The sequence below is a fragment of the Eumetopias jubatus genome, unplaced genomic scaffold (assembly GCF_037043125.1).
Source record: "Eumetopias jubatus isolate StellerSeaLion01/CBP00866 unplaced genomic scaffold, mEumJub1_p1.0 scaffold_3, whole genome shotgun sequence".
Taxonomy (NCBI): Eukaryota; Metazoa; Chordata; class Mammalia; order Carnivora; family Otariidae; genus Eumetopias; species Eumetopias jubatus.
This window is the reverse complement of record NW_028274809.1, coordinates 28,715,204-28,739,248: the sequence shown is the minus strand read 5'-3', so window position 1 is coordinate 28,739,248 and position 24,045 is coordinate 28,715,204. Positions and strand designations below refer to the sequence as shown.

Sequence of the window (24,045 nt, the reverse complement as noted above, 5' to 3'; positions counted from 1 at the left end):
TCTGGTTCAAAGCAAACACAGTAGAAGCAGTACAATTCCAAGATAGTACAAATGATAAGATGTAATTGGGGGGAAATTTCAGGTCTAAAAAACTTCACGAAGGTGGAATTATGAGCGTAAGATTAAGTACAGAGGGGGGTGGTTTGCAATGTCAGTGTGACATGCAGGGGTCTGTGTGGAAAACAGAAATACTGGAATAACTGGAACTATCCCCCATGGGCCCGTGAAACAACTGCACCTCCCCAGGATTCCATGTTTTCTAGGAAACATTCTACAGAGTGCCAAATACATGAGAGAGAACATTCCTCCTGTCACATGACCTAACTCCTCGCCAATACTCCCATCTTTCTTTGGGTTAGGAAAGCCAAGAAGCGTCAATGGAAAGGACAGAACAGAGCATGAAGTTTGCTGCCGATAAACTCCTGTTTCTCAGACACACCCATTAGTCTTCAAGGCCAGTTCATGAGCCTTCTGTCTTACAACCACTTCCCCAGGCTTGACTCAACGAGCTCGTTTTAGGTCTCTGCTTAGAGAGCAGTTCTCTCTCACCTCTGAGCCTGGATGCGCTCACACTGTTCCTTCTGCTTACAGTGTTCCTTCCCACTGCTTCCCCCAGCTACCACACACTTACCCTTCCTCACTTAGCCAGACTCTCTTCCAAGAATAGAGTCTCTCCTGACTCCCCCAATCCCTCACCTGCAAACACACAGCCCTGGGTCATTAACAGGTATCTCTAGTATTCCTCTCTGATGGGTTCTTATAAGGCTGTATTATAATCGTGTAAATTTATCTGAATAAATAAAATAAATTTTGAAGTTTTTAAAGAAGTCTGTCCTCCCCATTGGACTGTAAGCTCTACTGAGGACAGAGAAGAGGTCTGTCTTTTCATCCTTATTATCACAGCACATAGAAAAATGCCTAGTACACAGTAGGCTCTTAAAAAGTACTTGTTGAATGAGAACTATAGCTCCCAGCACAATGCCCAGCATACAGTAGGTATTATTTCTTTCCCTTCCCCTGTTTCACAAGTTTATCTGGTTGTGCCATCTTTAATCAATGCTTAGCTGCAATGTATGCAAGTTTAGTACTTTAATAGAAGGACACTATCATTTGGGAGACTTCCTGATACTTTTATCAGGCATGAAAATGACATCCATGCAAGAGGCAGCACCCCTCCCTGGTAGAGATTTTCATTTCTGAAATTTTCATTTCATTCTGTTTCTTTATTTCTTTGCTAACACACATTGGAGACAGTCATAAACTAATTGAGTCATTCCCTAAAGAAAACAAATCACACTCCCAAAGGGTATGATTTCTGATCTTGGCTGAAGAAAAAAAAAAAAAGGTAACACAGATCTAGATCTTAAAATAGCAAACCAAAAGAGAAAAGGAGAGAAATGAGGCAGAGAAAAGCCAATTTTACCTGCTTTACATCTCCAGTCCTGACATTCATTAGTATTTCTGTGATAACTCAAAAGCCATTAATTTCTTGCAACCTACACTAATCCCTTTGTAGAGAGAGATAATGGATGCCTATTCTCAGTTATCTGTCTTTTCTGATAATGCAATAAGGGAGGTAGTGCTGTTAGAGACGCTGCTGCTACCTCTCCCCCTCTCATTTCCATCAAGCGCTGATGGTAGTTCAATCTTTTCCATAATAAGACTCATAACCATGTGTCCCTCCATCCCCATCTGTCCTGTGACCCAATGGCTCAGCTACGCATCCCTGAGTAAAATAAAAACTACCTTTCTTGCTTTTAGCCTGGAATTTTTCTCTCCTTTTCTTTCCTCCCTGAGAGCTTTTTGCAATAGCAATCACGAATTAGAAATTCTACTTTAATTGGGCCCAAGCCAGCAGCAAACCTGATTAAAAACTCACCTCTTTCTGACTGTCCAAGCTAGGGTGGTAGATGCCAGCTTGGGTGGACCGAGTTAGAAGTCCTGCCTGGGTGTCTCAAAAGTCCCTTCACCTTCTTGATGCAGAATAAGGGTAGAGAATGCATTGTGTTTCCAGATTTTTCCCCCACCTGGCTCAGCCCTCTCTAAATAGGTACATTAAACTGAGACAGAAGAGATTGGTGTTGATCATAGGAAATGGCCCATATTTATAGGCTGCAGTTTGTAGCGTTAATTTCTTGAAAAAGAACAATCAAGAAGAGAGCAAACATGATTAGAAAGCTATCCTCTGGGATGTGTATTCCTCTCTGGAGGGTCTGTTTATATTAGACCTTACTAATATTTCCTGTGTGAAGTACTGATGGTCTTTGAGTTGTAGAGGGCTAAAGGATGACCATTTCTCTTTAGTCTCAAACAACTGCTACTTTCTGTTTCTATCTGAAGTTTATTTTTAATATTTATGCTACAGACAAATCAGAAGGTATATATTTAAATCAAAGCTCTCATTAACTTATAGTTCAACTCTTATTTCCCCAGACCATATCATTTCAACTCATTTAATTAACCTCCCACACATTATTGTAAAGTGTTCAATTTCACAAATGAGTAATATAAAATCTATTTTAACTAATATCATAAATGATTCAGATGGCAGCACTGACAAGGATTATCACCATTTCCTCAATAAATTAGGAAAGGATGATCAAAATCAATCACTGTACCCAAAAATTTCATACTGAAACCACAAGTAATTCCTTGTGAAAAAGAGGGGGGGAAAAAACCAAAAACCCACCCCTGAATTCTTCATTTCCCCATTGCTTTCCACTTTGGCTAGTACGAAGACCCCTTCTTCCTCGTCTCTTCAACCTGTAGTACCAGTGCAGCGGTTTAAGGACAATGATTGCTATTTACTGAAGAGGAAGAAGGGAATTTTCTCCGCCTGATTCACTTCTGTACCACCAACGTGCCAGAGTTCCTCTTTTGCTCTTATTTCCTCTACCTGTTCTCGGAAAAGTTTCCTTTCTCATGGCCACCACCCTAATCAAGGTTTTGTGTTTTTTTTTAATTGTGGCATAATTGACATATAACATTATATTAGTTTCAGATGTACAATTCAGATGTAATGATCTGGATATTTGCATATATTGTGAACCGATCACCACAGTTAAGTCTAGTTAACATCTGCCACCATACATAATTACAGAACATTTTTCTCTTGTGATGAGAACTTTTAAGACATATTCTCTTAGCAACTTTCAAATATGCGATACAGTATTAACTAGAGTTGCCGTGCCGTACATTACATCCCCATGGCTTTTTATTTTATAACTGGAAAGTTGTACCTTTAAGACCTAATCCAGGTTTTAAATGAGCTCCCACCTCTAGCCCGCCTTCCTCCTGGCGATCTCCCACACTGTTACCTGGGTCATGCACCGCCCCTCCCACCCAGTAAAGTTCAAACTCCTTAAGACATTTTATTATGGAAAATTTTAAACACACTCCAAAGCATGTAGAAGAGAAAATAAACATGCAGTGACCTATCCCTCAGCTTTGAAAATCAAATTTCTGCTATTCTTGTTCCCTATCTCCCGCCCCTCTCCGACTCTGGCTTTTTGTCAGTTGTTTTGGCTGCAATATTTGAAAGCAGATTGTTAACACTTCATCATTTCTACTGTAAATACTTCAAGGGGATCTCTAATCTGACAGATAAAACTTCAATACACATACACATACACACACACACACACACACACAACCATTTTCACACCCAACAACATGAATAATCCTCATCTAATACCTAGTCTGTATCTGATTTTCCCACATTGTCTCAAAAAATTTCTTTATACAGATGGTTTGTTCAGCTTAGGTTCACACATTGATTTGGTGGATACATCATTTAAATCTCTTTAAATCTATAACAGTTCTCTTTTTTTTTCATGCCACATATTTATTGAAGAAATGAGTTCATTTGTCCTGTAGACATTCTCACATTCTGGACTTGTCCGAGTGTATCCTCGTGGTATTGTTTAAATGTTCCTCTGTTTTCCATGTTTTCTGTCAACTGCTATTTAGATCTTGAGGTTCATTTAGATTTTTTTTTTTTTTTGGCAAGAATACGTCACAGGTGGTTGTTCCACTTCTAGGGGTATTAAGATTGATTAGGGGGTTCAGAAGATGTTAGTCTGATCCCTCCATTATAACTTTCCCCAGCGACCTTTCACACAATGCAGGCACTTTTCTCCACTCCCCCATATGGCAGCCAGGTGACGATACTGTTTCTACCACTCACCCCTCCCAACCTTCATGCATGTTCTCTCACTGACCTCCCTGTCTAGATCTCCCTTCACCTCTGCTTATGCGTGTTTTCCTAACACGAGGGCTAGTACAAAATCTTACCTACTCCTTTTTTTTTTTTTTAGATTTTATTTATTCATTTGTCAGAGAGTGAGCGAGCAAGCAAGAGTGCACGCACACAAGCAGAGGGAGTGGCAGGCAGAGGGAGAAGCAGGCTTCCCCCCCCAGCAGGGAGCCCACATGGGACTCGATCCCAGGACCCTGGGATCATGACCTAAATCAAAGGCAGACGCTTAACCGACTGAGCCACCCAGGCAACCCAAAATCTTACCTATGCTTGAAGACCTTCTTCCTCCCCTCTAGTTGAAAACAACTGTCCTCCTCTGAACCCCCAAGGCTCTATGGCTACACTACTCTGATGACTCAGATTTCAGACACTATTTCACATTTATCACATATGTATTAAATTACATAATAAAATTATTCAAAAAATCAGAAAAAAATGTAAAAGGCAACAACAAAAACTTTCTGCCTCCATATCCCAGCACCCACAATCCTCCTGTCCAGACTATATACTGTTTGATATGAAGCCCTCAGACATGATATATATGCTATATAAATAATAATTAGAGGTATATTGTATTTACTTATGTAATTACATAATTACTAAATGGTTACATACTTTCATTTTTATTACTTTATGCAATTTTATCTTTTTAAAAACCACCATATCCCAGATCACAATAAATGAAAGAAACATTTAGTTAACCTAGTTTACCAAGAAAATCTGGACTGCCTGAGTCAGCACAATGAATGAAGTCACAAGAATAGGATTCCGCAGATTGCGCAATGGTTAGAATGAAAGACAGAGCAACATTTTGATGTTTTCAAAGAACTCAAAAGCCCAATGTGGTGCCAGTATTCCAAATCAAAGATATCTAGACAAATTTAAAGCACACATTTAAATTCTTATTACAAGATTAATAAATGTGAAAGGAAGCCAAAGTGGAGAATGAATGGAGAATAGCCATACACTTCAGTGTAACACCATCTAAGACAAGCCTGAAAGGATTGCCTTTCAAAGTTTGGCAGATATATTACATTTCTTCTGTGGTGGAAGGGGATAAGGGGCTCTTTGGGGTCTCTTGTAAATAAGAGCACTAATACCATTCATGAGGGCTCCACCCTCATGACCCACGCACCTCCCAAAGGCCACATCTCCTAATATCATCAATTTAGGAGACAGTTCAACTTATGAAATTTGGGAGTGACACAAATATTCAGTCCATAGCACCAAACAGAGACTCATGTTGCTCAATTTCTATCATATCTTTAGTCCTGACAATTCATTCTTTTATTCATTTCAGTGGATCCCAAACACAATCCCCACAACAGTTTTTCCATACTTCCTTTACTCTTCCTAAACACCTAATTCCACTGTCTCATTTTGTGCACTGCAGGGAGCTCCTTCACATATACTATGCTTGGCTTCCTGTCAATGTTGCATAACTAATGTCCTGCACAAGTGCTCCAGAGCACAGTGGTTAAGGCCATAGGTGCTGGAGCCAATGAACCTAAACTGAAATCATAGTTCTGCCCTTACTGGCTGAGTGACCGTGGCAAATTACCTAACCTGAGTCTCAGTTTTGTCATCTCTAAGATGGGCTATAATAATAGCACCTACCCCACTGTACTCTTGTGAGAAAGAAATGAGTAGCTCTTAGAACCATGCCTGATACATCATAAGTATTCAACAGATGTTTCTTATTTTGGTCATCTGGTCTCAAAAGAATCTTCCTGCCTCCCTATTAAAGCTAGCCCTTCCACCTCTGCTCTGTGCCTAATTCCTTCCCACTTCTTCAGAATCTCTTCCTCTGCAACATCTTAGTATTATCCTTCCACTAATCTCTTTTCCTCCTGTCTTCCAATACCCTAAGGTTTGTTGTGTCTATTAAAAAAGGATTCACTTGATCCTACCTCTCGTCTGGCTCAATCTGTCTCCTTCCTTCAGAGGCCAAATTCTGACATTGCCTCCATGTCCTGTTCCACACAGTCTGGCTTCTGACCACTGCTCTGACCTCATCTCACATTCCTTCTCTCATTCCAGCCACATTCTTTTATGTTCTGTGAGCAAGTTGAGTGCATTCTAGCCTCAGGAACTCGGAGGTTGCTATATCCTCCATTTGGAACTTCTCTCCCCAGCCCCACTGACTTACGTGCCTCCCTTAGTTTTTCCCCTCAAAGGTGCCATCCTCAGTGAGGCCATCCTTTACCACCTTCAAGAGCCCCCTCTCTATCTTACACCTTGTTTTATTTCCTTCAAATAACTCTCTCCTTCTTCTTGAGGGCAGGGACCTGGATGTCTCTCTCACCCCTGTATACTCGGTGGCTGTCTCCATAAATATTTGTTGAATGAATGTACAAAGGACTCTGCTAGAATCTGTGGACACCAAATGAATCAGACACAGATTCTGTCAATAGATCTATGGTCCAATTAGAGCCCTTCTTTTTCTTTTCACAAGTCCCACTTTCTCTTTGGCCACAGTCACCCTAAGTTTAGATCTTATCACTTCACAGCATGATAACTGGCAGAGTCTTCTAATTGGTTTCAATCCCTTCCATTCTTTCCATCTATTAATCCATCCTATATTCTGGGGGGGGGGGCACTGAGGGGAACCAATAAATAGCATCCCTTTACTCACCCAAGTTTTAAACCAACTGAGATTGACGGACATTGTCAGACACATGGAGATCAAAACATCAGCCAGCTGGAGGCCGCAGCTTAGGTTAGTTAGGTCCTCCTAACTAACCCTAGGACTATACATACTTACCTCGGAGTCATAAGCAGTACTGATCACCACAGGCTTCCCCTCCTGGGAGACTGCCCATGAAAGGCTGATGGATGGAGGAACAGACCAGATTTAGTGCTTCCTGTGAGAGAGGCTGAGTTATACACATCCAGTTCCTCTCCTAAACTTGCCCTAAGTTGCTCCTCCCTGGGGGTGGAGAGTGCAAAGGGAAGGAAAGAGGCCAAGAGTGTGAGTGTAACTGACACCTCTTTACACAGACACAAAAGCTACAGGAGAGGTGGTTCCCTGGTACCTACCTCCACTACCCTGCAACCCTGTTGACTTACATACTTTTTATAAAATACCCTTTTGACTTTCAAGTAATTTTCAAGTGCTTCTTTGCTAAACATATCACATTAAGTCTATTTGTTTGGCTTTGAAGGTCCTCCATGACCTCAGACTACAACTCTCAAAAATGCAGCCCTGTCCGGCTTAGCCTCCCAGGCACCCCACATACATGCTGTGTTCACCTCCACCTTGGTCTTGTGCTCAACCCTCTAAGCTCACTGAAGCACCCTCTCCTCAATGAAGACCTCTCTAACATTCTAGATTACAATCATGTCTCTCTTCTTTATATTCCTAGTTCATAAAACGCCGTCTTTCAAGTCTGTTTCATGTTATAGTATTCAACTGTATTTAAGCCAGAAACCAGGGGGAAAAGTTTTAAATAATTTTAGGTTTTTGTTCTCCTCATTAGAGGCACACAAGAGAAGTGACATTAACGGGATCCACATTAATCATGACACTGCCACAAAAGTCCATAGCAAAGGATATGAAGAGAATAATGCTATAGGAACCAAAGACAGGCTGTGTCTTGAACATCTGAAATATGCTCCACAGGCCAACACTCAGCGGTGGCTCCCAGATACTTGTTAACAAACTAGTTCTGGTAGAAATGAAGTAGGCTCAAGTAATGTCTTTTCTGAGAGCTACTTTGGAGACCTTTCTTTATGGGTAAAGGAGACTATCCCATTTGCTCTCCCTTCAAAATAAACCTAGGGGAAAAGACATACTATCTGTGCAGGCTCTAGGAGAAATAGGCCTGTAACATACCTGGCTACATATTAGCTAGACAGACATACCAACTTTGGGATCTTTTCCATCTAAGTTCTTTGCTATGGGCAACAGTGATAGAGCATTAGTCCATACGGTCCTGGTCAATTTCACTTCTAAGTGTGAACCCCACTAGGAGATCACAGACCCAATTTCTTAAATGCAGAGGCTTTCTGCCTTCTGTGATAAGGGTAATCCCTAGTCTTTAAGAACTTTGTGACCCAGAAAACAATTCCAAACCAACTTTCAAGCTATGCTCATTCGTTGCCATGGTAGGCTTTTCACTCTGTTTCCCTAATCTATAGGAATTAAGTATAAAAGAATCTCCCATACTTAGGCCAGCAGATTTTAAGGTAAATGGCATTTCAGTATAGTATCTTTGGGTAATGTACTGGAGTCATAGAAACTTAAGAGTTAGAAGGGACTAGAAATCTCTTTGGCCCAGCCCCATCTGAGGTAGAACTTGTCAGTTGCTTACCTCATTAACTAGTCCTCCCACGGCTTTACCAACAGAACCCTAATCTTGTTCAGGTATGGTGGCAGATGCTCAGAGGAGATGTCCTCTCCCTTGCCCCATGGAAAGAAGCAAGATTTGTTTAATCCAATCACAGAAATGCTATTTTCCTTTGCCAGACATTGCTTTAGGGATGAGCATGTGACTCTAGCTACCGAGGGGCTGCTATTAGGGGCCACTGGGAAAGAGACCCAGAGGAAGTGCTCTGCTTTTCCTTCCTGAATTTGGCTACTGATATATAAGAAAATGACTCTTGGGACTGCTGTAGCTATCTTGTACCAATGAAGGGAAAGAAGAGACATGACCAGTATACTGAGAAGCAGAGCAGAAAGATGGAAAGTGCCTGGATCTTTGATGAGCCTGGGACCACCTACTTCTGGACTTCTGAAGTGTTTACTGCATGTAGTGCTTGATATTCACTAAGTGCTCCACACCCATCTGTGAGACGGATGAAAACAGAAGATGATAAATGGCCTTATTATTTATGCCACTTGTAGTTGGGGATGCTGGTAACTGCTTCTGAAAATATTCGTAACTAATTTAACAGATTTGGAAAGAGATCCCAGGAAGCAAAATGACTTGGCCAAGATTATACCACAAAGTGTGCAATTTGAGAGGAGAACTCTAACCTCCAAACCTGGAATCTAGATTATACCGTGTTTATCTGTGGTGGAGGGAATGACCTAAACTTCCTTGGGCTTGAGAGACAGCATTATTGAGTGATTACGTGTGGCCTCTAAGGTCAGGCCTGGGTTGGAATCCTCGTCCACCACATCCTACTGCATGGCCTTGGGTTAGGTCAACTTCTCCAAGACTCAGTTCCCTCATTTGTAAAGTCAGAACAATATCATCTATCATACTAAACTATTACGAATATTAAATAAGATAATAGACACATCTTAGCACAGGGCTGAATGTAAAGTTAACTCTCATTGAATGACAGCTCTTACTGATAGTATTAATAACAAACTTCATTCAACTTAAGTTATAGGGAAGGAAAACGGAAAGAGAGGCCATTTCTGTTTTGGAAAACAAAACAAAACAAAATGGTATTGTCCTGATATTCCAAGTAACAACACATAAAATTCAACCAGACACTTCACGTAAGATCATACTTGGTACAATACAAAGTTTTCTATGATATGGTTTATAGCATCAAAAAACTTCCAACCTAATGTGGGAGATGGATATATAAGCAATTACCTATAATTCACAGAATTAAATATGCTGTGAAAACATACAGTGAAGTAAAAAAAAAGAATTTTAATTGAAAAAATATAGAAAGGTCTCAAGGAGGACATAACATTTGGATCGGTCCTTCAAAGATAATGGTGGCAAAACCTCAATGAGATACCACCTCACACCAGCCAGAATGGCTAAAATTAACAAGTCAGGAAACAACAGATGTTGGTGAGGATGTGGAGAAAGGGGAACCTTCTTACACTGTTGGTGGGAATGCAAGCTGGTGCAACCACTCTGGGAAACAGTATGGAGGTTCCTCAAAAAGTTGAAAATAGAGCTACCATACGACCCAGCAATTACACTACTGGGTATTTACCCCAAAGATACAAATGTAGGGATCCGAAGGGGTATGTGCACCCCGATGTTTATAGCAGCAATGTCCACAATAGCCAAACTGTGGAAAGAGCCAAGATGTCCATCGACAGATGAATGGATAAAGAAGATGTGGTATATATATACAATGGAATATTATGCAGCCATCAAAAGGAATGAGATCTTGCCATTTGCAACGACGTGGATGGAACTGGAGGGTGTTATGCTGAGTGAAATAAGTCAATCAGAGAAAGACATGTATCATATGACCTCACTGATATGAGGAATTCTTAATCTCAGGAAACAAACTGAGGGTTGCTGGAGTGGGGGTGGGGTGGGAGGGATAGCGTGGCTGGGTGATAGACCTTGGAGAGGGTATGTGCTATGGTGAGTGCTGTGAATTGTGCAAGACTGTTGAATCACAGATCTGTACCTCTGAAACAAATATGCAATATATGTTAAGAAAAAAAAAAGAAGATGGCGGGAGGGGAAGAATGAAGGGGGGGAAATCGGAGGGAGAGACAAACCATGAGAGACAATGGACTCTGAAAAACAAACTGAGGGTTCTAGAGGGGAGGGGGGTGGGGGGATGGGTTAGCCTGGTGATGGGTATTAAAGAGGGCATGTTCTGCATGGAGCACTGGGTATTATGCACAAACAATGAATCATGGAACATTACATCACAAACTAATGATGTAATGTATGGTGATTAACATAACAATAAAAAATTTAAAGGAAAAAAATATTAAAACAAGAATTCATAATTAAAAAAAAGAAAGATAATGGTGGATTCTGAAAAGTGAAAAAGGCAGGGAAGGTATTCTGGAAGAAGAGAAAGCATGAGTAAAGGCTCAGGAACTTGAAAGGACATGGCACATTCAAAAATGGCACATAGGTGGGGTGATAGAAGGTGCGAGTGATAAGTCTGGGAAGTTTCCTGCATGCTTTATAAAACTTACATTTGATTTTGTAAAGAATAGGGAACCGTGATTTGTTTTTGAGAACAGAATAGTATGAACAGATTTTTGTTTTAAGAAGGTAACTCTAGTGGTTTGTGAAATACTATAGTAACTATAGTTCTCCTTAGCCAAGAAAGATAAACTATATTAACAGAGCAATCACAAAAAACATCAGAAACTTCATTTTCAGAGTTCTCATATAGAAATGTTAGAATCAGGATATCGGCTGTCGATAAGGAGTGTTGGGTTTCCAATAGCTGCCACAGACCAACATTCAATAATGTAACCAGTGGAAACTATACAACCATATAAAATCAACTTTCTGTGACCTATTTTAGCAACTTCTTTGTACTGACTAATCTTGCTGAAGGGTGAATCATAAATTCAGCAAGAGACCACGTCCTGGTGACCTCACTTGTTCTAAGCCTGCAGGAATATTCCCACCTCTACTGGCTCCAAGGCTTTTCAGAAACATCATAATTGAAAAAGCAGTCATTTTAGTATAAGTCCCAAATTTGGCTTTTTTTTTTTTTTTAAGTGAAAGATGGGGAAAAAGGGAATGGAAAGAGAGTAACATAAAACTCAAGATAAAAAAACCACACTGCCATGGTCTTTCTAGCTCTAAAGAAAATCTCTGCTTGAGACCTTCTCCTAAAGTACTCAGAACAAGTAGAGGCATAGAAATGGTACCAGGTCACTAGAGAGTGAAACCAACTGAAACAAAAGCCAGTTGACCACTGCCCTTGCCAAGCACATGAAAATGTGAACACAGTCAGGGAGGGAAAAGGAAGTCAGGTTCGGCAGTCCGTTGAGTTTCAGAGCTCCACAGCTAATGCAAAGGATTTCTTTAAAAAAAAAGATTTTAAAAATTGCAACCACAGCAGTTCACCCAAAAGTAGAGTTAGTTACAAGGCACAAAGAAATTCTTCTGTGTTAAATAACTTCAACCATACCCATATTTCCATGACGACCTTCCATTACCGATTTACCGATTTATCGGACTATAGTTAATTAGCTCCCATACAACCAAGAAGCAGGGTCAGTTCAAATATATCCTAAAATGATACAATTTTAGATTTGGGAGGATCTTAGAGATAATTTAACCTGCTTCACTAGGTTTTTAAATCAAAAACAACAGACGAGTGATTTTTCCAAACCCACACGTGAGTCCTAATTGAGTGTTCTTTCCACACCGCCCCCCCACCTTCCTCTACTACATGTATCCATTTATAGGTGTAAGTATGTGTGTGTGTGTGACCCATTTTTCATATTGATAACATACCTAGCGTCCACATGTCCATATGACTTTCTATGTTCTTACCTTAACTCATATTTATATTTGGATTATAATTCTATGATGTTAGGACCCTGTCTTCCGATCTCATGGGAAATTCCCTGCTGCCCATGGCTGTATTATTACTCACTAAACAAGAACACGATGACAATGATATAAAGGGGAAAGGGTTGGTCAAGAGCATGTCTGTACAGAACTCAGACTAGTGCCAGGACTAGCAATGATCCGTTCTGGCAGGAGCTAAGTTTATGAACTTCCCCCAGGGCTAGCTCCCTGTCACACCTTGCTACAGGCTGCCCAGGGCATGGCAGGAAGGAAAAGAGCTGACCATGAGGAAGCTTTGTCTCCACTACCTGTCTTTGAGAATTTTTAGAAACAACTGCCTCTGATGTGAAGTGATGGATGTGCTAACTAACTAGATAGGGGGAATCCTTCCACAACGTACATGTATATCAAATCATTACAACATACACCTTAAATGCCTTCCAACTTTGTCAATTATACTTCAACAAAGCTGGGGGAGAAAAAAACCTGTCTCTGTTTCCGTCTTGCCTTAGATCTAGTGCTTCCCGGTGATTTGTGACCTAACCTTTTCAATATCACTATCCCACACTCAGATAGTGCAGACAGTCTTAACTGGGTTGGATTCAAGCCACACTCCATCAACCTGGTAGGACCCATTGACTCTACCCTTCATCTACCTAGCACTGGCAACATTCCCTTGTAAGAAGCCTGTCCTGGGTCTATCTCTGCCTGAGGCAATAAAACTTATAGAATACATTCATTCACAGGCTTCTAAGTAAGACTGAAAAAGGCAGCCAAAAGATGGAACAAAACCCCAAAGCCCTCTTTCCATAGTAACAAATTCATGGGGTCAGTTCACTTAAGCTCTTCTGTGCAGCCAGCATTCAAGAGTATGAAGGGCAAGGTTACAGTCCTCCTTTTGTGGGCTCACTGGTCCCCTAAAGAACTGTGGCCAGCTCAGCACTGTCCATGTATTTTAGTAATATGTTAAATGCAAAAAACAATCCTTGTTTAGCTAGGCTGCTTTGTGTGTCTAAGTTTTTCCAGGCTTGGTGATCTCCTGAGGGATTAATTTTAGTTCAATGAACATCATCCAGGTCTGTCTCTTCCACACCACTTCCCACCCTCTACACCCACAGGGCCTGATTACTAATAAGGCTTTCAAAGTAGAGGGTTCTGGAGACCGAGAACTATTGGCTTCCAAGGTAAGGGTACAGCTCCAGCTTAGCAGTTAAGAGCGTGGACTCTGGAGAGAGACTGCCCAAGTTCAAGTCAAGGATCCACTTAGTACCAGCTATGGGACTCTAAGCATATTACTTAAGCTCTCTGTGCCTCAGGTTTCACCATCCCCAAAATGGGGTCGGTAAAAATATCTACATCACAGGAGTATTATATGAATTAAATAAGCCGCTACTTATAAGGAACTTAAAATAGTCAGTGCACACTATTTGTTACTGCCACCATTTCCCCTCCTCTTCCTGCCTGGGCTCTCTCATCCCGAGGGCAAACACACTGGGTGCTTGGGTGTTGGCTCTGATAGTGACAAGTAGGCTATCAGTCTGTTTGATGTACTCTGCTCTCATACAACCCGAGCAAGAAGCTAGGAAAGAAATTATCTTCAAATCCAAAGCAATCATCTTCTTTAAAGAAACACTATCAGGGAACTGGGAAGAGTTGAGGAGTGATGCAAAATTACTTCAAAATTACTTCAAATGATTGCCAACTTCAGAAAGACTAAAGGGCAAAGCCTAATTATCGCACAAGGCTTTGTGCTCACCAAGCAGTAGTCAGATTCTTCCAGAAAGGGGAATCCTAACTGTACCTAGGCAACCCGGGAGTCTGAGAGGTATCTGGATACCCCTCCAAGGCCAGGGCAACATGCTGCCAACACGAGGGGCCACTTTATAAGCCATATCTGTTTGATTTTCTCTTATCACAAGGATAGTGCAGGGCAGCCTTTGAGATAAAAGCAAATCATTTTTCACTGCTGCTAAAGAGCTTCACAGAGAGGATGTGCAAGGTATGAAATGCTAGATGATGGCGCGAGGCCCTCAGAAAAGAGGCTGGAGGTTTTTTTTTCTAGAAAGACGAAAACTGGCTGAAGAAGTTATTGTTGTTAACTTATCAGCTTATCAGAATTGCATTCATTTCACATTTTAAACAATTTTTTTGAGCATAAACTATGTTCAGAGCACCATGTTAGGTACTGAGGATAAAACAATGGGTAATAAACAGTCCCTTTCTCAGTGACCAGAAGACAGTAAACAGCTGATCACAAATCAGTGTGAGAGAGGGAATGAATGGTTCGCTTCCCACTAACAAACCCGTTCATAATATGAGAAAGCACACTTCAGGAAGGCCAATTTAATACTTACTGTGAGGCTCTTTTATAAAAGAGTCTATGCGAGAGTAAAGTAGGAGTGATTGGAAGTGTCACTGTCACTTTGATTCTCATTGATGAGTTTCAAATTTATTTATTTTTTTTTTAAAGATTTTATTTACTTATTTGAAAGAGTGAGAGAGAGAGAGAGAGAGAGAGAGTAAGCATGAGTAGGGGGGAGGAACAGGGGGAGAGGGAGAAGAAGACCCCCCTGCTGAGTAGGGAGCCCGATGCGGGGCTCGATCCAGGATCCCCAAATCATGACCTGAGCCAAAGGCAGATGCTTAACTGACTGAGCCACCCAGGTGCCCCGATGAGTTTCAAATTTAATTAATAATAGTAATATTATTAAATGTTTAAGATATCTAAAAGAAAATGCTGTGGGAAATGAAGACATGGTTTGTCACACCTCACAGAATTCATGTGCATAGGTACTGTGCATGAAGTATGAGGAAAAAGAGAAAAATTCAGGGCCCCACACCATGAGGTCTGAACCAACCTCCCCCACCTTTCCCTCCCACTGGCCTCCAGGGGATCCTCTACTCCCCCTTGCACCTCTCATCTCCTCACCTTGGTTCCAGCTGTAATCCTGACCGGGTGTCCTCTACTGCGACCCCCTTTCTGCATCTGAGTGTCTTTCCCAGTCCAGCTGAAACTCCATGAACTCTCATAAGCCCTTCCTAACAAACCCAGCACAGTGTCTTCTTCCTCTGTCCTCTCAGTCACTGTCACCTGCTCATTGAAAGAAACCCCAACAATATAAAGTAAAACAAAAGCCCCCTCACAAATATTTCAGTTGCCTTCTACTTCCTCTCACTTCTAGTGCCTTCTTGAGTGTTTGTTAGTGTCTGATCCCCTCGGCTTAAGTGAGAAGTTCTTTAAGCCAGGGACGGTGTCTTTACACATCTTTAAACACTTCCTAGCACAAGGCTATGCCCAGTGTGTGATCAGATGAACATCTACTAATGTGAACAAGCAGTATCAAACTCTGTACAAAGGCAAATACTACACAAACTATGAGACTATGCAGATTCTAACACACAAGATTAGAAAGGGAGAATTAACTACAGTCATCTTTTCACTCAGCACTTCTTACGAAGACACCAAGGCTGAGGCTTCAGGTAAAGTGTGAAAGCAAATGGAAGACGGAGCTTAAGCAAAACCGGACAGGGACACTGGAGAGTACACTTCCCCTGAGGTAAATGTAAGACGGACCAAGGAAAGTCAACGACTGTTCAATAGCAGTCAGACATGAAAACATACCAGTATTCCCTTGAGCATCTTCGACCTTATTTGGTGAGGACGACAGAAAAGCTGGCCTGGTGAAATGAGGGCCCCGAAGACACGGTTGCTGCTGCAGAGGCATGGTTTGGAGGACTAGCCTCCAGTCCACCTGGGTAATATCTGACCTTGACCGAGCATGCCCTGGCTTGAAAGTAGAGGTCTCATCCAATAAGTCATTGACGGAGCGAGGCCTATCCCTCCGACGTGGACAGATGTTGAAAAAATTAAAGGTTGATGCTTCCTTTTGTTCCATCCAGGAAAGATTATCTGGGGCTGTCCCCTTCTGAACCATAAACTGTTCTTTGGCAGGGAAGACATTTTGAGCTTTGGTTTCTAATAGCCTGCTCTTACAGTGGTCCCAAATCAGGCCCCCCTTGCCCAGGGAGGCAACATTTCTGATAGCACCATTGTCTGTTATGTTAGTGAGGACCTCATGCCCCACCAATTCAGGGACTTCCTGAATCCCATAAACCTCAGCTTGCTGCACAGCCTTTTCTAGCTTAGTATCAAAAGTACTAAAGAAATCCTCAGTAACTTCCAAGGCTGGGCTGATATCATCCACTTCCAAAGCTTCCATGTCACAGGCTCCAAGAGACCTAAGGCTCCTCAGCTGGTTCAGGAAAGGGCTTCATGAACATTCATTCACCCAACAAAGAGAGGTGCGCTTCAGCAATAAAGTTCTGGAAACAACTGAAAGAAACCTTCATTCGACTGCCTAGAGCAGGCAAGCACAAGGATAGTTGATGTATTTTCAGTCATTAAGAGCATTTGCTAGTAGCTAATGGCCATTAGCAGAGGTGTGGGAAGTCAAATGCTCCTTTGAGATTATTCTTCATTGAGATCTCTGTAAAGATAACAGGAAGTGCTTGCCAAAGCAATGCCATGCAATCCTTAATTTCCTGGAAGAAAAGAAACAGCACAACATTGACACGTGGTTCACTATATTCTATAGTACATGAATCTGCCCAAAAATTTCCCCATCTTTACATCTCTTCTATGTAGACATGCCCCAAGGTGGACAACACCTACACACAGAAGTTCCATTGTCAAGAGTACACATCACTACCGGCTTTAGTGTTAGAACCTACACAGAGCAGGGTGGAACCCTTGATAAGGGGAATTAAGGTCAACAGCTTTTACTCATACAGAAAAGCCTTTGAGAACAGTTGTGAAAAGACTATCCTGGCAAATCTCTGTAAAATGTTGACCTAAAATAGTAAGCAAAAAGACTAAGAATTCTGTGTCTGGGCCTACATCATAATCAGTCTAAAAGTCACAAATACATGAGTCCTTTCACAAACTTTGAAAGCGCTGATGGTTTGTCAGGCTAAAAGGCACAAGGGGGAAGGACCCAGGGAGGCTCTGCCCTTTTATTAAACCCCAAAATTACTGTGTTTGTGCTTCCCAGGCTTTGATTATGTAATACCTAATGAATGCCTCTGGACTTCAGAATTCCTCCATTCAGCTTTAAAAAAAAAGGCTTCAGGCTCCAAACTCCCAGAGGTTTTGAGGACTGGCCGAGGAGTACAGGTCCAGCCTCAGGGCTGGGCAGAAAATACCCTTTGTGAGCACTAATCCATTATCTCTGGGAAAGGCTAGATCTCCAAGGTCTAATTAGCACAGAACTTGACAGTGATGCTGTCCAATATGGTACACACCAGCCATACACGACTATTTCAATTTCAATTTATAATAACAATCAAATAAAGTTTCTCAGTCACCCTATTACATTTCATATGCTCAACAGTCACATACACCTTTGTATGTGTACCCAAAAAATGAACAAAAAACCAAAAGAACCATGCAAGGGCTTTTTGCCCTTAACTACTTACAAGTAGGTAAAATTAGGCAATTAGCAACACCTCTGCATGTTCCTGCAAAAGGTTCACAGATGTGCTTTTTTTGTTAAAAACTGCATGATTTTATGGTTCATTAAAATCATTTTTAGCACTTAGGTCATTAACCATTACATTTAAATCAACAGTACCAATCCATATTGCTTAATATATGTAAATTAAACTAGTCTATATAGCCCTTTATTTTATTATTATTTTTTTATTATGTTATGTTAATCACCATACTATAGCCCTTTATTTTAAAATGTGTCAAGAAGTTTGCAGTTCACAGGAACTCTGTGGTTAACCTCTTGTGAAGTGATAATGACTGAATTTGTCTACATTTTATATTTTGGTACTTATTATGTTAGCCCTTATGCAGTAAGGCACTGATTGACTTTCAGAGATAAACATCAGTTATAATAGTTGCAAACAGGGTTTCTCTTCCTGTGTTTACAGTTAAGCCCTAAGCCTCTTGAATTGTGCAACAGGGTTTCACTACTTCTGTAATTTTGAAACATGGGAATTTTAGTTTCATCTTCTACACCAGAGGTTATGAAAAAGAAATACATAATAAATCGTGAAACTTTTAGTTCTTTCTTTACTAAAATTTCATATGAACATAATAAAGTGTAAGTGCTAAAAAAAGAAATAATGGGCACAAAATGGAGTCACTTGTGCGGAGCCCCACATCAGCAAATCAAGACTTATACCTAACCTCAGCCTCCGTACTTCCCGCCTTTCCCAGGAATGTGACGTTTAACCAGTAAATCTGGAACTATCTGATCAGCCCTACTGAGGAAATCTGCCCGATAGATCCCCGCCCTCCCCCCAAAGGAAGGTGACCTTGCTTCTACCCCTTCTGCCTATAAAAGACTTCCATTTTGTAGAGCTTTCTATTTACTAGATGGGATGTCACCTGATTCATGAATTGTTGAATACAGCCAAACTTATCTTCAAGTTTACTCACTCAAATTTTCTTTTTTTAACATAAGTTTCCCATTTTATAGACGAGGCACCAAGGTGCAGCGCAGTTAGTTATTCGTCTAAGATTTTATTACTCATATTCCTTTCCCCAGTGCTTAAAATTCAGTCTGTAATCATACTAGAAAGAGAGAGTAAATACCTTCAAAGTGATTTTCTTTCTTTCTTATTTTAAATCAAAATGTCTAGAAATAGACTCTTTGTGCTCTCTGTTTAGGTATTCATAGGCCGGTGAGAAGCATATAACCATTGATGGCCATCACTGCTAGCTTGTGGAACACTGTTACCTCACACATCCTAAAACCATAGACTGTTAGACAAGGAAGGGAACTTTGAAGTCATCCTTCCAACCCCAACCTTTCACAGAAGGGGACACTGAGGCCAAGAGATTATGAGATCACATGGACACTTTTGTATGCATTAGGAAAGTCTTCAAAAGAAGGTGCCCTTTGAGTTGAGCCTAAGAAATTTAGAAGGTATTTACCTGAATGGCTAGGAACAAATTCGAAAGAGTAAATTACTTTTTGATTAGCAAGAAATTTTCAAATTTATTATATGACTTTCCATAGGCAGTGCGGTGAACAATATAGTGGAAAGGGTCTGAGCTCTAGAGTCAGTTCTGGTTCAACTCCCAGTGGTCTCCTATGAACTATGTTATTTGGGGCAAGATCTCCCTGACCCATACCCACTCCATCCCAAGTCCTTCTCTAGACTAACCTGTCTTTCCCATTATAGGAATTTTGATTTTCACTATTTAGTGCTTTCCATTACCTCTGTTTGGAACTTACGTAGCTATTCCTCTTCCTTTCTGATAGAAATATGCATTTAGCCTTCTAATCATACCCTAAAAACCTCTACTCTTCTCTATGTAACCCAGCATTTTCCTACCTTCCTCTTCTTCCTCCACTCAGTGGCTCCGGTCTTTCAGTCCCACCGAGGTTTACCTTTTTGACTTCCAGTCCTGTCCACATTGCTGGAGGGGTTACCATCCCTCTCTCTCTTTTGCCTATCTAAGACCAAATTATCCTTCAACCCAACATCAAGTGACAGACTTGTATTCTCTAAAGATGGCCATAACAAATTCTACCCCACATGCTTTTCTGCAATGAGATCTTGTTACTCCTCCATCAAGAACTGACTTTATTTTTCCACTCCCTTGAATCTGGGCAGGACTTGTGATGTTTTGATCAACAGAGTGTGGCAGAAATGATGCTGTGCCCATCTGAGGTACAGCCCTTACCTGGCCTGGCAGCTTCCTCTTCCTATCTCTTGGAGCTCTAAGCTGTTATCTAGGAAGTAAGCCTATCTGCCAGAAAGAGAGGTCACGTTGCAACAGGGAAGCACCAGGCACGTGTGTGAAGAAGCCATCTTGGATGACAGCCCAGGCAAGCTTGCAAAGGATTTCAGCCCCATTCAGTATCTAACCGCAACTCATAGGAGATCCCAACTGAGAACTGTCCAGATGAACTGGTAGCCCAGAACAGTGAGAGGCAATAAATTGTTCTAAGACACTAAGTTTGGGAGTATTTTGTCACATAGCAAGCAATAATCAAGACTCGTCGCCTCCTCAGGGAAACACCCTCTGGTGTCCCAGACTAGGTTAAATGTCCTTGTTTAAGCTTCCATGGTACTTGCACGTCTGTAAGTTACACACTTTACATTCCTAATTACCAGTTTCAGTGCCAGTCAGCCCCTCTTAAGCAGCAACTGTGTCTATTTTGCTCACCCTTGGACCTCCAGAACACAGCTGCAGTTTAATAAATATTTTTTAAGTAAGTTACTGAATTATTTTTGAGTGGCTATCTTTAGGATTACTAACATTGTTTTCTTCTCCTCTTTTCCCTTGCTTGCCAGTAACTCTGACTTACCACCTCTTACCACATGACCATCTCTAGCAATAAACAGTAAAACTAGCCGCTGCTTTAACAGTAAAAAAAAAAAATTAATAAATATATAAATAAATAAATTACTCTTTAGTGTAATAAATGAATTGACAGACCAGTATGAGAGGTCCAGCTCTTTGCCTGTATTTCCACAGTACAACTGAAATAGCTAAAAAGCATTATTGAGAGTTACAGTGATTTATTCATTCCATAAATATTTACTGAAGCAGCTACTGAATTCTAAGCACAGGTATTACTACAGTGACCAAAACAGATACAAGTCCTGCTCTCGTGGAACTTACATGACTGCAAGGGTAGTGGAAATCTTACCGTATGCCAGGCACAGATCTAACTGCTTTCGCTGTCTTACCCTCACGTGTAAGGTGTGGCTGAGAAGGCCTCCTGAGAAGGAGGTGCACTCTTCCGTACCCTGCATCAATCTGATCCATCCCATCCCAAATCCCAGCCCTCTATGAAGTCTTTCCTGAGGACTCAGTCCTTTCAGGTCTCTTCCTTCCCTGAATGTCTAACCCATCACTGAACAAGTCAACTTTGTAAACAGGCTTTTCCCCCCCAATTAGACTATGAGCTTCTTGAGGGCAAGCCCCAACTTCACACCTGTGTCCCTGTTCCCACAAAACCAGAAAGGTCTTCCTGCCTCTTCCCTTCCTCCCTCTAATGCAGCCTCCACATCTCTTCTCTTAACCCTTCAGAGTCTCCCCAGTAGAACACGAGTCAGCAAGCATGTTCTGTAAGGAGTAAGCAGCTTTGGCTTTAGGAGCCGTACAGTTACATTGGCTACTACTCACCTCTACTGTTGTAAGTGCGGAAGGCAGCCACAGACAATAGGGAAATGAATGGGCTTGTCTGTGTCTGGTAAAACTTTACTGACAAAATAGGCTGATAAACAGAACGTGGTATATATCTGTACAACAGAACAGAATTCAGCCTTAAAAAAGCAAGGAAATGGGATGCCTGGGTGGCTCAGTTGGTTAAGTATCTGCCTTCAGCTGAGGTCATGATCCCAGAGCCCTGGGATCGAGTCCTGCATCTGGTTCCTTGCTACATGGGGAGTCTGCTTCTCCCTCTGCCTCTGCTGCTCCCCCTGCTTGTGCTTGCTCTCTCTCTATCTCTGACAAATAAATAAAATCTTTAAAAAAAAACGAAACTGAAAAAAAAAGAGGCAAGGAAATCCTGTCTGCTACAACATGAATGAACTGTGAGGACATCATGCCAAGTAAAATACACCAGTCACAAAAATACAACTGCTACACAAACCAATGTAGATGAGGAATCAAATGTAGTCTAACTCATAGAAACGGAAAGTAGAATGGTGGTTTACCAGGGGCTCAGGGGCTGCCAAAGAAGGAGGTGGTGTTTAAGGGGTATAGATATTCAGATTTGCAAGATGAAAAAGCCCTGGAGATCTGTTTCACAGCAATGTGAATACACTTAACACTACTGACACATAAAAATGGCTAAGATGATAAATTTTGTATGTGTCTTTTACCACAACAAAAACAACAGGCAGAGAGTCAGATTTCTTGCGCGCAGTAGTTTCCTTAGAGATCTAGTCCAGCAAGGAAGGACTGCAGCTCTACCAATTACCAGCAATGGGACTTCAACAAGTCACTTCCCTCTTTAATTTCAGGCTTCTCGTTTGCAAAATCAGCAAACTAATAATACTTCTCTCTCAGGACAGTTGAGAGAATTAAGTAAGACAACACGTGGCATGGTTCCTGGCACACAATACATGACCAACCGTGGCCTAAAAGCCCTTACCTCAGTCTGCTCCACCATCCCTCCCCCATGAGCTCATACTCTCCCTACTGCCAACCCTCCCTCCCATCTGGCCACACTGGCCTCTTGCAGATTCGCAAACTTGTAGGCATGTTCTCACCTCAGGGTCTTTGCATTGGCTATTCCCTCAGAATCAACATGACCAACTCTCTCCTGAAGTGATTGTTCATGTCACCTTTTCAAGGAAGCCTACCCTGACCATCCTATTTAAAATTATAACATACATCTTCACCCGGGACATCTGATTCCTTTTACTCTTTTTTTTAAAACAAACTTAGAATTTTAAAAGTTTTATATTTACAAAATTATTGCAATGATAGTACAGTGAGTCCCAACAAACCCCACAACCAGTTTCCTCCGTATGACACTTTACAGTTGTACAGCACATTTGTCACAATTAATGAACCAGTATTAATACATTATTATTAACTAAAGTTCATATGTTATTGGGCTTTCCTCAATTTTGTCTAATATCTTTTTTCTGTCCCAGGATTCTACCCAGGATACCACATGACATTTAATTGTCATATCTCCTTAACCTCCTCTTGGCCTCTGTGAGTTTCTCAGACTACTTGTTTTTGATGACCTTGACAATTTTGAGAAGTACAGGCCAGGTATTTTATAGATTGTCTATAGATCTATAGATTCTATAGATCTATTGTATAGATGGATTTGTTTGATGTTTTTCTCACGATTAGACTAGAGCTATATGTTTTGGGGGGAAAAAACGACAGAGGCGAAGTGCCATTCTCATCACATCATATCAAGGGTAGGTACCTATCAACATGACTTACCGCTGTTTATGTTAACCTTGATCACCTGGCTTGACCCTTTCTCCTTACGCAATTACTATTTTCTAAAGTACCACTTAATTTACTTACTTATTTAATGTTTAGTGTTTCTATCTAATAAAATATAAGCTCCTCAAGGGCAGGAATTTATGCTCACTTTGCTCACTAAGGTATCCTAAGTGCACAGAACAGCGTCTGACATGCTTAAAAAAGGGGGGGGCACTAAATATTCAGGTGTTGAATGAATGCAGTGTTATTCCTTTGCATGACATTGATGGCCTTTCGTGACCTATCCACCTCTCTAATTTGTAGATTCTAACCCACATTCACCTTGCCGTTTTACTCCTCCATGCTTTGCTCTAAGTTGGGGAGCCCTTCCCAATTGCTCAGGCTCTCTCACAGCGCCCTGGGTTTGCCACACTGCACTGAAATGATCAACAGCCTCTATTTCATGTATCCCACTCCACACTCGAAGTGACTGGACACCAGGCAGGGTGCCTTACTTAACCTCCTGTGTAATCTTTGTGTCTTCATCCTTTGGGGCTCCATTTTTCAACCTCATTCTTTTTAGAACTTCATCTTTTCCCTAGGATATATATGCCTCAAATTCACTACAATACTAGGATCTAATGCCAAGTTTAGTCTCTATA

General features: G+C 41.2%; 1 protein-coding gene across 8 annotated transcripts in view; it reads right to left on the bottom strand.

The window, feature by feature from the left end:
- The window catches only part of PLEKHM3 (pleckstrin homology domain containing M3), a 179,034-nt gene that overhangs the window by 140,289 nt on the left and 14,700 nt on the right, over positions 1-24,045 (bottom strand). For all 8 annotated transcript variants that reach the window (XR_003610656.2, XR_015767849.1, XM_028112119.2 and 5 more), the window contains exon 2: positions 16,082-17,001. Coding sequence is in view for 6 of the 8 variants with exons in the window: in XM_028112119.2 (XP_027967920.1) it covers positions 16,082-16,679 (598 nt within the window). In the remaining 2 variants the exon portion in view is untranslated. The remainder of the gene's footprint in view (positions 1-16,081; positions 17,002-24,045) is intronic.